This window comes from Parasteatoda tepidariorum, chromosome 2 (genome assembly GCF_982258835.1).
Source record: "Parasteatoda tepidariorum strain Cologne lab strain chromosome 2, Ptep-v5.0, whole genome shotgun sequence".
Classification (NCBI taxonomy): Eukaryota; Metazoa; Arthropoda; class Arachnida; order Araneae; family Theridiidae; genus Parasteatoda; species Parasteatoda tepidariorum.
The window spans coordinates 117,864,223-117,879,470 of NC_141756.1; the positions used below are offsets into that span (position 1 = coordinate 117,864,223).

The 15,248-nt window shown below is 26.5% G+C and overlaps 1 protein-coding gene across 35 annotated transcripts in view; it reads left to right on the top strand.

Annotated features, from left to right (window-relative positions):
* The first annotated feature begins 67 nt into the window (after window positions 1-67).
* The window catches only part of LOC139425035 (NBAS subunit of NRZ tethering complex-like), a 57,648-nt gene continuing 42,467 nt past the window's right edge, over window positions 68-15,248 (top strand). For 10 of the 35 annotated variants that reach the window (XR_015431704.1, XR_015431707.1, XR_015431710.1 and 7 more), the window contains exons 1-5: window positions 2,924-3,057; window positions 5,652-5,775; window positions 7,609-7,659; window positions 11,396-11,520; window positions 13,474-13,582. Coding sequence is in view for 2 of the 35 variants with exons in the window: in XM_087158184.1 (XP_087014310.1) it covers window positions 11,532-11,538 (7 nt within the window). In the remaining 33 variants the exon portion in view is untranslated. Of the gene's footprint in view, window positions 347-681; window positions 1,554-2,923; window positions 3,058-5,651; window positions 5,776-7,608; window positions 7,660-11,395; window positions 11,539-13,473; window positions 13,583-15,248 lie in introns of those variants that run through there. The other 25 variants (XR_015431700.1, XR_015431702.1, XR_015431695.1 and 22 more) reach the window with 15 other exon arrangements.

The window sequence follows — 15,248 nt, forward strand, 5'->3', positions numbered from 1 at the left end:
CTGCAATGTGTTAAAAAGCTATAAGCTCATAATTTTGCAGTATAAAGCTCAAAAAATTGTTATAGTATCTTCATAAAGTAAACAAATACAAATGACTGCTGTGGAAGCCGTAACAAATTTTATACTTGCCTTTGGCTTTTAAGCCGTAGTTATATAATTGAGCTCATAAGCATGCAAATAAATGAAACAAACAACAAAATGAATAATAATTGTGGTAAAGGCAGCTTTAATGGCAAAAGCGAACCACTTTATTATGGACTTCACAAAAGCGGAAACACGAAGATTTGTTTCAGTGCGGAAAAGATAATTTTGAACATGGGTCGAAAAATTTTCGCCGACAAATGTTGTAAGACTAAACACTGTACAACTCATCTGCTTCCTTTTCTCCAAAATTATAACTATTCATTTCTTTTTGTATGTCAATGTAATAAGTAGATTTATATCAGAGCAAATCTTGAACTCCTGTCTATTCATGATCTTGAGTACATTTTAGAATTTTTGAGCATTATTCTTGTGAAAAATAAAATCTTGTGGTTTATTTTATGTTTAGTAATTTTTGATCCAAATAGAGTTATATGAAATTTCTAAGAAGTATATTGAAGTATCAAATTAAATTAAATATCAATAGTAGTTGAAACCATTGTTGCAGCTTTATTTTACTCTAATTGCTTTTTCTTGCAGATCAACCTTTTACCAATCCTTTGTTCGATTAGCTATTTTTCAAAGTAGTATTTCCTTGATTTTTCCCCCCTTTTATCTCTATATACTGTTTCAAATTTTAATATAATTTTTCTTTTATTTAATAAGATTTTCCTGCAATTGTTCATATTACTCCTCAGTGTTGTGGTTTCGCTTTATCCCTTTATTTGGATAAAAAATCAATATCACTTACTTTATTTATTGTATTGTGGTAAAAAGTAATTAAATTTGATGTTAGATAAACTATTTATTTTTTTAGGAAGATCTTACAATTTATTAAAAAAAAGTTTCTGTACTACAAGTGTGGATTCAGAATGCTACTAATAAACGGAAAAAAATAAGTTTTTGATCTCTTGTTAAGTAGATTTCCATGTTGTAATCTGTTGCAGAATAATCCTCAAGTCTTAGTAACTTCGAGCAGTGGCCTGCGACCAACTTATAAAAACATCACAGAAAGGGATTAACTCGTAGCGATCCCTTAACAAATATCTGCATGTTTTTAGTTTCATTGTTTAAATTGCTAGTTTCAAATCTATTAGTCACCTTGTCAATTGTAGTTGATGCGACAGATCACGATACAGAAATACCCACCTCTTGTTTTTATTGAAAAGGCTTTTCCTTTCATTCAAATGCAGTAAAGCAAATTTTAAGTATTGATATTTTTAATTAAATGTATATTGGGAAGAAAAGGGTAAGATCTGATAGTGGGGTTAGACCCGGTAGCTTGATTCCGTTGAAATTAGTTCCATTTTCTAATGAATAAACTCTGAGTAACACTTTACTAGTCAAGAAGAACAACTACCATTTTTTTGTATTGCAGTTGATTAATTCAAGTCGTCTTGGTAAATAAGTTTGTAAGTTTGTTTTATTTTGGACTTACATTATTAGAAACTATTAAAAAATTTAATTAGTCAATTATATTTTCTGGTTTTTCATTCCTCAAAATTATTTTTAATTTAGGAGTGTACTGAGTCATGCACAGTAAATTATAAATAAACATCTCTCAGAGGCATAAGTAAGCAATTGTTTTTTCATCTGTTGCTATAGGGAAAAAAGAAAGTTAAAATAATTTTGAAAGTTAAAATAGTTTCCTCAAAAAGATAAGGAAGAATCTGCCCTGACTAAGGATTTCAATGAAATCATTTCATTATTAATGTTATGAAAATATTAGAATTTTCTTCTTAGCTTAATCAAAAGCTTTCTTTTTATAATATTCATTTAATTTTTTGCACCAGAAATAGTGATAAATCAAATTAACTTGGAAGTGAAGTGAAGGTCCTATTAATTGGTTGTTGCTTAAGAAAAAAGTTACATGTTTTTTTTTTTTTTTTTCACTTAATTTTTGTTTGCTATATTGAGTAGTTCTGATAATAGTACGATAATAATAAAGAGCAATTATGATGCTACGGAAACAGAAATTTAAAAATAGGAACAGATTTTATTTTATTTTATTAAATAAAATCTGTTTTATTAATAAAATTTATAATATGTTTATAAAATAAAATAATAATACAATATAATAATAATAAAATAATAATACCTATTTATAAAACATATTATTATTTTATAAATAAAATAATAATAATATGTTTTATAAATAAGTTTTATTAAATGTTACTAAAAGGCCGGGATAGCCTGGTCGGTAGGGCACTGGGCCCATGTCCGAGATTTCGTGGATTCGAACCCCGCCGGCCGAAGACTCCCTGTGTATTAAAGTGACTGATGCACGTTAAAACGGTTGAGTAGTAAAAGTCCTCCATGTTCCCATAACAAATCAATACCTCTGGGAGGGGGGGTACTTTATTGGAGATCGATCGCTCTCTGATTCAGGTCAAAATTACAATCTGTGGATGAATGAATGGATGTATGAATGGGTCCGCCTTATAAACAAGTGTGACGTATGATGTGGCAAAGTCGAATTCTTGGCCATAGAGGGCGCCACCGAAAGACAAGAATCGCACACTCTGCCTTAAATTTGTTCGGTTTCACCAAGCAGGCTTGCCCGTGTGGCAAGTGGCATTAGAACCAACCAACTAAATGTTACTAAAAAATGATACATATTAAAAATATTATTTTTTTTTTAATTTAAATTTGTGATTTTTTTAAAAAAAGCAATCCAAATGATTTAATTATGATTTTAAAAGCAATTTAGATCAAGCTGATTCAAATTGGTTTATTGTAACACATTGTTCAAAAACTAATGTACATATTTTGTTTAATATAGGAGTGTTTCCTTATTTTGAGTTGCCCACCCGGTGTAGAAAAGACTGAAACAGTCAAAGCTTTATGTAAATCTCTTAATATTGAGTAATTTATTTGGTCAAATAAGCATCAGGAAAATGCTAAGCACAAATGATGGTAAAAAAAATTTCCCTTTACTTAGTTTTGCATTTAAAAACATTTAATTTGTATAAAATTGTTAAAATATTAGGTATACAATTTGTTCTGTGTTACTCATGTTTAATTTGCCTTCTTTATTTTTAAAAATCCAGTGTCAAAATAGATTTTAAAATAAAAAGATAAATGATAAAAAAATCATTATTTAAAAAGAAATAAGCTTAATTTGATTTAAAATTACCAATTGAAGTACAATTTATAAATATTTTTCAATAACAGTGACTAAATTAAAACCTCTGAATAATATGGTTAATGTTATTATACAATTATTAAAACAAATCCCTTAATAAATAAAGTTATAATTTTTATTCAAGCTGAACAATCCCATGAAGTGTTAAAGCATCGAAGCTATTTTTGAAATCGCTAGATATTTAAAATGGTAAACAAGTTTCATCGATATAAGAGTATAATAATCATTTCTAATTTTAAAAATAAAACTTATGGAATGGATAATTGCAGTAAATTTTTTTAAAGATATTAATCCACTCAAAATCCCTCATAACTCCCAGAAAACATTTTGTAACTTTTCTAAGATCATTAAGTTATTTTTCAGCAAAAAACTCTTACTTTTGTTTTAATCTGAAACGGGACATCAAGTGATTATTCATGAACTGACATCATCTTTGCTGTTCATTTACAATTGCTATGCTGTGATAGCGTCTTGCCTTAGTTTGAATTTTCGTAATAAAACTCAACTATTTTAGATGGTAAATGACCATGTGAGAACAAAGATCTATAAAATAAATTGCCCCCTTATGTAGCTTAATGAAATTGTGAGCTTAATATAATATATTTTAATAATATTTTTAAATTTCAGTGGTGTCCATTGAAACATTTGTTAATAGTCTGCAAGATTTTCTAGTTCTTAATAATTAATAATTTTAAGTTCAATAAATAGGTTGTTAAAATGAAATATGGATGCCTGATATTGCTTATTAAAAATCATATATAAAAATAATTTTTCACTGTACCGAAGTTGATATTAATTCAAAGAATTAAAATGTTGAGAAAAGATGTCACCATTACTGTCTCTTTAATTATTTAGCAAATAATTAAAAAAATGTCCATTAAAATTTCTTCTCAATTTTGCAAAAGTTTTTTTTTTTAATTCTTTAACTTAAGTGAAACAAAATCCTCTAGTTTAATGCTATACGCTGAAATTATGTGGCTAAATTAAATGACATTAAGTGAAAATTTAAGTATAAGCATGTGGAGATGATAATGAGGGTTAGATATATTTCAAATGACTAGATTCTTCAGAATGTTGATTCATTTTCAGCGATACCGAATGCCTAACCTGAGACTTTTTTTCCTATTTTAATTAATTATTTTTCTTTAGAAATGTAAAATTAATTCATTTTACTGTTTAATTACTCTTCCATTAGTGAATTCTTCTTTGCAAGTTCTGACAAATAACATGCATAAATAAGAAGGAAAAAAACAATAACTGTATTTTGTAAATACTGTATAGCAGAAAAAGGAATTATAAATTTAAAAATAATTTCTAACTGTAGCAAAATTCCTATTTACTCAAAGAATAATATTGAGAATAAATATGAGTCTTAATGTATATTTAATACATAGAAGGAAAAAAAAAGATGAAAAAATACACTACATTAGTAAACATTTACTTAAAGAAAATCCTTCAACTCTAGTTCATAAAAAAAGGCTTAAATATATTACATTACCTTTAATTTTTAAACATTAGTGCATAGATTGTACCGATGATGGATAGAAATATTTTAATGAACTAGATTTATGAAAACACTGATTTGTTTTCATGCAATACCGAATTATAAAATCATCCACCCTATCTAAATGTTTACTACTTCTATCCAATCTGCAACTGATTTTAATTAAGTAATTAAGCTGCAATGGAGCATTATTTTAATTAAAAAAAGTGAAATAAAATAATATTTTCTATGAATTTTAAGACCACAGATTTTAGAGAATAGGAGAAGTCGATTCTCTGTAAAGAGCTGAATAGCCATTTCTTCAGTTATTTTAGTGATAAACAAATACTTTGAAGTTTTAAAACCCTTCTTCCATTTTGCACACACTATCACCACCGTAAGTTTAATTCACAAAATCTTTACTAATAATATACAAAGAATGTTCGAACGATATAAGTGATATCAAAACTATAAGTGCATGGGAATAGCCTTAGCGGATGGAGGAAGCATGTTTTTATTTAGCTCATGTGACTTCATAACCAGTCAAGGATCGTTTTTTACTGCATCATTTATGGAGGCTTTTTTTTTGGCAATTAATAAGGTTTAATAATTAAACAAATAAGCGTTTGAGGAAAGAAAACAATTACATTTTTGGATTCTGGAGAGAATTTCCAATTAGTTAGGACTGAAAATATAAAAAAATTAAGAGATGCTGTAATTATCCATTATGTATTTATTCAAACTAGTATTCTTATATAAAAATTTGATATATTTGCCTGTATATGACTTGGTTAACATCTTTTATACCTTTAAAAAATTAAGTAGCATTTCTTTTCTACATTTTGTATAAATGTTAAATCTATTTTAAAATCTCTCTTCTAGGCATGTTCTGCTTTGGAGATCAGATAACCTCTAGGGAAACTCAAGCTCAGTTCTTATGTCTATTTCTCTTACAATCTTCAAAATATTTTTACATTCAAATGGTAAAAGAGTGATACTTATTGAGGTGAGACTTTTTTATTTCAATTATTTAATTATCAAACAATGACATTTAAAAGAGCGGGAACTGGGAGCTTTTTTTAAAATTAAATTTCTGTATTAGTTTTTTTAAAAATGCTTTTTAATATCTCAGCCTTTTGTTGGGACTTTTTTTACTATAAGGAAATTAATTTTTCTATGGATTGTGGTCTTTTCTTTCAAGATGCTTCATAGTGATCTGGTGCACTTTTTAAAAAATTTATTTAGAAAATGATGTAGATAATTTAATTTATTTTCTGTTTCATGTAAAGTGATAAAATATTGTTAAATACAAATAAGAGTTAAAAGTTTTAGTAAGTTAATTGCCCATTGAAAATATTCTTGAATACTGACTATTATTATTATAATTTTTTTCAATTTCCTTTTTATTTCTTACTTCTTATAATAAAAATAGTAACTAAATGTTAAATGTTTTAAAATAAATCTTTTTTTTTTCTTTCACATTTTTGTCACTTTTTTTCTTTCCTTTTAAAGCACAATTCTACAAAATGTAATACATTGAAGCAAGGAACACCACAAAGAACACAAATAATTCTCCGTGGACACAAGAACAAGCATTTTTTTTCACCTTCAAGTTTGACTTAAAACTGTTTTAAACTTTATTTATCAATGAGATTGTAATAATAATTTAAAAGTTGAAGGTGACCTACCTCTTTCCTGAAGTTGCAATACAGCATTGAAAGATTATCATTAGTGTCCACTGGAATGGTATGGAAGTTTCTAAAAGTTTAACAAAAAATTAAAAGAAAAAGTATGACTGAAAAATTTAAAGAATTCACCTATGACTGGTTGACCAAAAGTGGCTTATAGCGTTCTCAATTTAGCCCCTGAACTGTCTTAAATAAAATATTCTGAGAAAATAAACATACCAGAAAAAATATTTTTCCAGTAGTATTCTGCATCATTTACTGATATAATTTGTAATTTTTCTCTAATAATTGGATTGCAACAATTTTGTTTTCAAAGTCTTGTTTATTATGATAGATATGATTTCAAAAGTTGAAAAACAAAAAAAAAACAAAAAAATTATAAGTGAGACCATCACATTCATCTCATACTGATTAGTAACAATTTTCAATTTTTGATTAACAGTTTAAAGCAAATAAAAATTTTAATTTCCTGTTTTTTTTTTGTTTTTTTTTTCCTACTTTTGCACTCCTATGAATTTGTTATTATTGTTTCTTTATCTACAATTCAAAAATGTTCTTTCATCCATGGTACATGAAAATTAATTTTTTGGCATAAATTATTTTTAAGTAAATTTTTTTGTTTATAAATGTTATCGATAGCCACTTGTAGCAAGCAGTTATATAAAACAGTTATTGTGTAAGCTTTTTATATTATTCTTACTCAAAAAAGTATCAAGTTTAATACTTTTTTTCTAATGAAAATACTTTGATCTCTTAATTAATTACTTTGCATTAAAAAACAAATAATAAGTTTTGAGTAAATAATAAGTTTTAAGTAAGTTCAATTGTAAGAATATATTTTTATAGGAATCTCATAATTTTTGAATTTTGACATGCAAGTTTTTTCCATCATTCATACATTTTTAGTTTATTTATTTATTTTTAAATATAAAAATATTTTGAACAGTATTTTTTTTAACAATTTTCTAGTTGATTTAATGAAAGCTTATGTAAAAAATGTTTGCTTGGAAACTATTGAGTTCCTCATTAAATCATGTTCATAATTTAAGAATATGTTTCAAATAAATATTATTGTGCATTATTAATTTTATTTATCTATTTTTTTTTGTTTTAATTGTATCAAATACTTTTTAATTTTTTTTCTCCATCAGGAGTTCCCAAATGGGAATAAGAGATCCAACCCTTATTCATTGCATTCTAAGGTATGTTTGTTTTTCATGCATTTGTTTTTACTTTATATTGAAAAATTCATGAAAAAATATTTTTCTTTGAAATTTGATTTAGTTCTTCGAACAACTTTGTCTCCCCAACTCAGAATAATTTTGGCAATTTCTTTTCACTGCCAACTATTTTTGGCCCATTTTTACTGCTGCCACATTTGTTACATAACAAAAACTCTAACAAATATTGGAACCCTACTAAACTCAAAATTCACTTATTATTGGGATACTAGGTTGATATGTTTTAAATCACTTGATTTAAGTCATGTTTTAAATTAACTATATATATTTTTTATAATGAAAATCGCTGTTTTAAACAAAATGATTTTTTTAATAAGTTATTAAGTCAAAAATATTTTGTAATTATATTCTTTATGGTGTGATTTTTATTGATAATAAAGTTTTTATCCAAAAAATATAATGAAAGAGTAAACTATTATGTTTCTAAATGGATAAGTAAATATACTAACCTGGAGACTAATTTTTCATTTGCTGTATGTAAACTAATCAGCTTGGAATTTAACATGTTTCAATAATACCCATTTAATTTTATGTTTATTTAAATACTTTAAGTGTTCCGAAAACAAATTAAACATGTCATTAGCATTTAACAATATTGATGAAAGGCAGCACATAGAAATTTTCAATAATTTTTTTTCTTCTTTAATGTGTTCTGATTTAAACTGTTTTACTCTTCACTGGGTATCTAACTGTTCATTTGCCTCCCTGTAATTAAAATTTTAGATGTTTAGTTTGTAATGATGAAAAAAAAAATTTTTTTAATAGAATTTAGTCAGAAATATTAACAATTTTATTTATATTATTGAAATTATACTTTTAAGTTGTGATATAGTGTTAATGTATTTTACTAGATAATTTGGCTAGTATATATGAAAAAATTTGATTTATATAAAAAAATTTCAATTTAAATGAAAATTCGTTTTTAAAAAAATTTTGCCAGCTCCTTTGGGATTGTCATTAACATCAAGTACAGTAGAGAACCGATTATCCGGAACGATCGGGACCATCGCTATTCCGGATAACTGATTTTTCCGGTTTTCTGAATCGCTACAAAAAGCCGTTTTTTTATTGTTAAACACAACTAAAAAAAAATTTTTTTTGGAAATAATCTTAAAAAGAAGAAAAAACGATGGAGCAATACACTAATGATTATTTCCAAAATGATGGTAAGGTAAACATCTTTCAAAAAAGAACGAAAAATCCTAAAATTTTATAAGGAAAAAAAAAAATTTTTTTTTTATAATGGTGGGAAAATTTATCGAATTTCATTCCGGTTTTTTGGTTTTCCGGTTTTCTGATTTCCGGATAACGGGTTCTGTACTGTAATATGCATTTACTAAATAAAAAATACAGAAGATATCTATAAGATTTTTTTTCAACCCGGCAAACATTTTGTTACCACTCTGCCACAAGTTTTATAAAACTAAAGCATTGTATACAATTTAAAGAATGACTGCTCTGTATTAAATATTTTATCCAGGGTACATTTTAGTTACTCTTATGCCCATAATTTCATAAAAATGAAGAAATAAGAATCCCCTGAATATAAGTAAGTAAAAACTCAACTAAAAATATGGTATCGAGGCTATATTTTACCATAGCATTTCCATATTAATTTAATTAATAAACAATCATTCTTTTACAAAATAGTAACTCTTCACAACTACTTTACTAACTCAGGCTGACAAACAACACTCAACTACATTATTTAATATTAGAAACAACTTATATTCAAATTCTCTTTCTTTAATGTAATAATGCTAACAATAATACTTTCTCCAATCAAAAAACATTACTTAACACTCCATCTAAAAACTAAATTTTAATGATTAAATCTCTTCAGAACATGTTACAAGCAATGCAAAACACCAATAAAACCTTAATTGCATAAATAATATTCTTATTACTAATCTTATTATCTAGTTCTTATTACTATTTATGTAAATAATATTCTATTCCAGATATTATTTTGAATCTTATTCTAATTATCTATTAATCAAAAGTTTAATTGTTTCTTTAACATTGCTTTGAATATACTTTTATAAGTGGATAAATGAATGGATCCGCCTTATAAGCAGGTGTGATGCATGGGTGTGGCAGAAGTCGAATTCTTGGGCGTAGATGACCCACTGAAAAACAAGAACAATTGCAACACTGAGTGCCTTAATGGCACACAACAACAACAACATGGAATTTTTTAAAAAAAATTACAATGAGAACTAATAAAAAGTGAATGATTCATTTGTTTTACCAGCATTAAATTTTTTTAATGCTTATATGGGCCTTTAATTGCTCAAACTGTCAGTATTGTATCATGAAAATGATTTGTCATCTCCCACTGTTACATCTGATTTCCAATTGGTGCTAGTGTTGCCATTTTCCCACGTGATGTCATCTTTTATGCCATGCAATGCATTTGTTATGTGAGATTAGCTTAAGACAATGTATTATAGTCTAAATGAAAGCTTTTTCCCACTTAACAAGTACCCATTCTGATTTTTTGACTAACAAATTTTTGTGCCTTCGATTCTAAGCTGATGCCTAGAGTAGAATATATAGGTACTTAACTATAAAATCGACACTCAAAATGGTGACCTGTCCTGCATGGTCTAAATAAAGTTGCACTTCTGAACAAGAAGTAGCTGCATACTAAATATATAGAATTACAGCAAATATTTACTCATGAATGCAGAACTTAATTTGACAAAAATATTATTCTTCTATCTACTGCATGCTAAATTTTTAATTTAACTTCTAAGCATATGATATTATGCTGATTATAATATATTTCCGCTACATAACGTATGTTCAGAAAGCTCTTAAATCTGAGCAAAAATAAAGTCGGGAAGAATACATGATTTATCTCCAAAATAAGTTATTTATTGCAACACTTTTTAAAAAGATTAAGTACAATTTATGATTAATAAAAGTATGATTCATGAAAGAAATGTACCAGTGTTATTAATGTATCGCACGCTAAAGATTTCGCATAAGAATGCATTACACATTTTTAATTCTTAATAATGAAGAGTAACTGATATTCCAACATCTTTTTTACCATAGATTACATCTAGGTTAAGAAATGATGGTTCTTTCATACTTTCATGTGGAACTCAGGATGCTCTATATTCATTGAACACTAACCTCAAAGGAATAGGTGGACTTCCATGAAACTTTTGCTATCCATTGAATTTTTGCCTATGAAAAAATTTTTATTTTGAAAGAGAAAAAATGCTTAACTCCTGTTTTTGATGTGATTTTCTTACATAAAATTAAACAAAAATTTCAAGTTATATTGGAATGAACAATTCAATATTTATCAAAAGTATGGTTAACTTTCATATTGAAAATATACCAAAATGTTGCATATATATGAAAACATCTGATATTTTGGTTGTATTTGAAAATATGATTCTTGCTACTACTAAGCGCTTTCATGTTTTCCTTATTTTTAAACCAAATGTTTGAAAGAGCAAAAATTTTTAACACCTATATTTGATGTGATTTTCTTTGAAAAAATTTAACAAAAATGTCATATTATATTGGAATCAACAGTTCAATTCAGATTTTCTAACACACGTTAAAGTAACATTGTGTCTATGAAATCGATGTATTGGTCGCAGTAATGACTGTATTTAATAATTATTGCCTTAATTCATTTACTGGTGTTTTCTAATCTTGTGTTGTATTGTTTTAGGAGGTGTTAGATAAGACATCTATTTCTGCAGAATCTTTAATTTTTTTGAGAGAGAATTTATTCCCTTTATTGATAACATTGAAGATAACTTTGAATGTGCACTTTGGTTAAGTGATGCTGATTACGTGAGTGCTCTATGAATTGTATGAATAACTTTCTTTTTTAAAACTGCTAATAATGTAATTAAAAATTTTAAGAAATAGTGATCAAAGCTCTTTTTCTTATGTATCTTTCAGTTCACAAATTTTTGAGAGAGGGAACAATAACCCCCAAAATAATTCTCTTCTTAAAGCCAAACGCTCTGTTTTTATAGTTAAATTTGCTAAAATTTCAATCAAGTGCCCATTGGCTTTTCCAAACTTAATTCTACCAAATGTTACTCAATTAGAAAGTAATGCAAGAATTTCAATACCCAAAAGTTCTATGATCAAGGAGTTTTTTCAATGTTTTATTTTCATTGAAGAAACTATTTCGCAGAAACTTTCTTGTCAAATTTTTGTTTCTTAATCAATTTGTTTCCTGTTAAAAAAAATTTGCGACTGAAAGTCATGTGACATTTAATTTATTTGCAGTACTCCATTCCCTAATTTTAGAATCACTTGTTTCAGTTACAAAAAATTCTGTGCTATTTAATTTAGTTAAGGAAAATCTCTGAGCAGCATAATAAGGAGTTTTTGAAGTCATGTGTTCGTATGTCTGAGGATATGCATTACATTTTTCATCCTTTTTAAAAAATTTCAAATTGGTCATTTAATTTAATTGTTATTTTCTAAAGAAAAACTTATCTTGATCCTGAAAAATCATGTCATATCAAATCATATCACATTTAAAGCATAAAACTAATAACTTAAAAATTATAATTTCTTGCAGCCATGTACTCTTTTATCTGAAAACTAAATAATCTTTGCCTTTTTTTTTTAAAAAAAAATTCGAAATATTTAAAGAACAACTAATCTTAATATTTACTTTATTTATTCATTTCTTTTTTTGGGGTGGGGGGGGGGTTTCAATTAAACTCATTTATACAATTTTGAAAAATTAGCAGAAAATTTCTTTTTTCCATTTTCCGTATTTAAGATAACTATACGGTCTACCTTCAATATGAATTTTCTTGAAATAGTTTAATCAGAAAACTAAATCATTTATATTTATTTAAATGTAGAGAGATTTTTAACTTATCAAATAAAAAGATTTTTTTTGTTCTGATCACCCATCGGAATAACATTCATCATCATCATATCTGGCTAGACAGCCCAGGGTGGGCCAGTGCCTTCAATTCAATTCGAATCCACTTCTCTCTACTTTTGACACTTGTTCGCCAGTTTTTCTCCCCTTAGAGTAAGGAAATCAGTCTCAACTAAATCCAACCATCTCAGCCTGGGTCTCTCTTTTCTTGTTTGTTAGGGGTTTGCGTAATAGGATTTTCTTTAAATTTGAGTCATCATTCCTTCTGAAAATGTGAGCTGCCCAGTTCATTCGATTTATTTTTTTGTATTTCACAATATCTGGCTCTCTGTAGACTTTATACAGTTCAGTATTATGTTGTCTTCTCCAGGAATTATTTATTTTTATCGCACCAAGGATGGCCCTCAAAACCTTTCTCTCAAAAATGGCGATTTTATTTTCACCAGCTTGAGTTAGGTTCCAGGTCTCAAAGCCATAGATAAGTATTGGCCAAATTATCGGAACAACATTGCCTTAGTCAAATGTCAGCTGATAACAGAAAGAAACTCGTTTTATTTCTACCAATCTATCTTCTTTGTAATTTCTCTATATATTTAAAAATAACTCATCTGTTTACATAAGTTAATAATAACCAGAGTTAGTCTTATTCCTTCAATTTATGAATTATACAATGTGCTTTGCATTCACATTGTTTTCAAATTACAAGTGATGATTTTTATTCAGGCAAATATAAGAATTCATTGTGATTTATATTTACATTATCCACATTGCATTTCATTTTGACATGAATTACAAATAGAACACATCATGCTAGAGAATTTATGAATCAGTGATATAGCTGATTATAGAAAATGATAATAAAGATTAAAATTATTTTAAATGTAATTTTTTAGTTACGATGCTGTTGCTAAAAATGCTGCTATTGCCAACTGGCAGGGAGATTAAATTACAGAGTATGTCATCGAATTTGAATCAAGATAACTGATTTTTTGTTATAATCAGGTATTGTAAATATTTTTATTAACCTCAGTGTGAAAATAAAAGAATTCCTTTTTTTTAATGTTTTTTCTAGATTTAAAAAGGTAATTAGATTTAGTTTGTGATAGTTAGTTAAAATATACATATATATATCGTGCGATTTTTCTTACTTAGCAATAAAGTTTAATGCTCTCAGAGATTTGAGGGACCGAATATAAATTACGAAGGAAAACAAGTATTTTTAAACACCCTATGATAGATAATCAGGAAATAAGCTTGTAACTTGTATCAATTACTTTGATTGTTATTTCAAATAGCAGCACAAAATTACATAAACTTAGCTGAAATATTTCTGAAAATATGGACATTTTTATAAAAAAAATATATTTTTTTTTATGTTACTAACTTTAAAATTATTCGGTTAAATTAAGCAAAAGTTTTGGAGCAATTTACAGTTATAAAGTTACAGTTCTAAAATTTTAAATAAATTTGTCAAAAACTGTGTAAGATATGAGTATTTAAAGTAATTTTTTTATACTGTGCATGTGCGGAAAAAATGTAATTTTTTTTCATAATTTTATAGGGAATCGTATTTAGCAACTAAAGAAAAGAGTATAATTTCAATATCTTAAAAATTTAGAAATTTTAAAGCAATTTTCTAAGTTATTTTTGTACTTTTTTAAAAGAAATCAGAAAAAGATTATGGGTTTTCACAAATTATATTTTGTAATCTCTGCTGTTTTTGCCAGTATCACTTTTAATAAATCTTAATTCATATTACAAAATGAAACTTGCGGAAAAATCTTTATCGTTTTGAGCTTTCTTTTAAAAAGTACAAAAACTACTTTGAAAAATTGCTTGACACTTTTTGAATTTTTAAGATATTTAGATCAGAATATTTTCATTAGTTGCCAAATACAATTCACTACAAAATTATGAATTTTTTTTTCAAACATTTTTTGTGCATGCACAGTATAAAAGAACTACTTTAAATACTTATATACTAATTACTACTGAAATACTAATCTAATGCTGTTTTCATCACAATTTTTTAAAATTTTAAATCAATATTTTTGTAAATAGTTTGAAATTTCTCTAAAAATTTTGTTTAATTGTGTTGAATATTTTTAAAATTATAGCACAAAAAACATAGGACAAAGAAATAAGTTTTTTTTTTATCATCTCCATAAATATTTAGCATAATATAAATAGTAATAACCAAAATAATCAATACAAATTATAAGATTCTTAATTGATTTCTTGGCATAGGGTGTTCAAAAATACTTTTTTTTTTTGTAATTTATTGTTGGTATCTCAAATTTCTAAAAGCTTTAAATTTTATTGCTAAGTATGAAAAATTTAATGAACTAAAAACTACCGAAGTTACTAAGTATTTCTTGAGAAATTTTAAAAAATGTCAAAAACTGAAAGTGTCTCTTCCATTACTGTAGGATTGGTTTTACACACACGCTCGCACACACAGAGGGAGAGAGATATTTGTTTCTTTGTTTCAGAATTATGACACAATGAATGATTATATGGGGTCTTTGGCATCTAGAAGTCTGATGTTTAATTTATTCTCTGTGAATAATAGGAGGTGGAGAGCACTGCACAAAAATTTTACATCTGCTTTCATTTTTTTATTATTTTTTTTTTTTTACCTTACAGCAAAGGCAGTTGCAAAAATCTC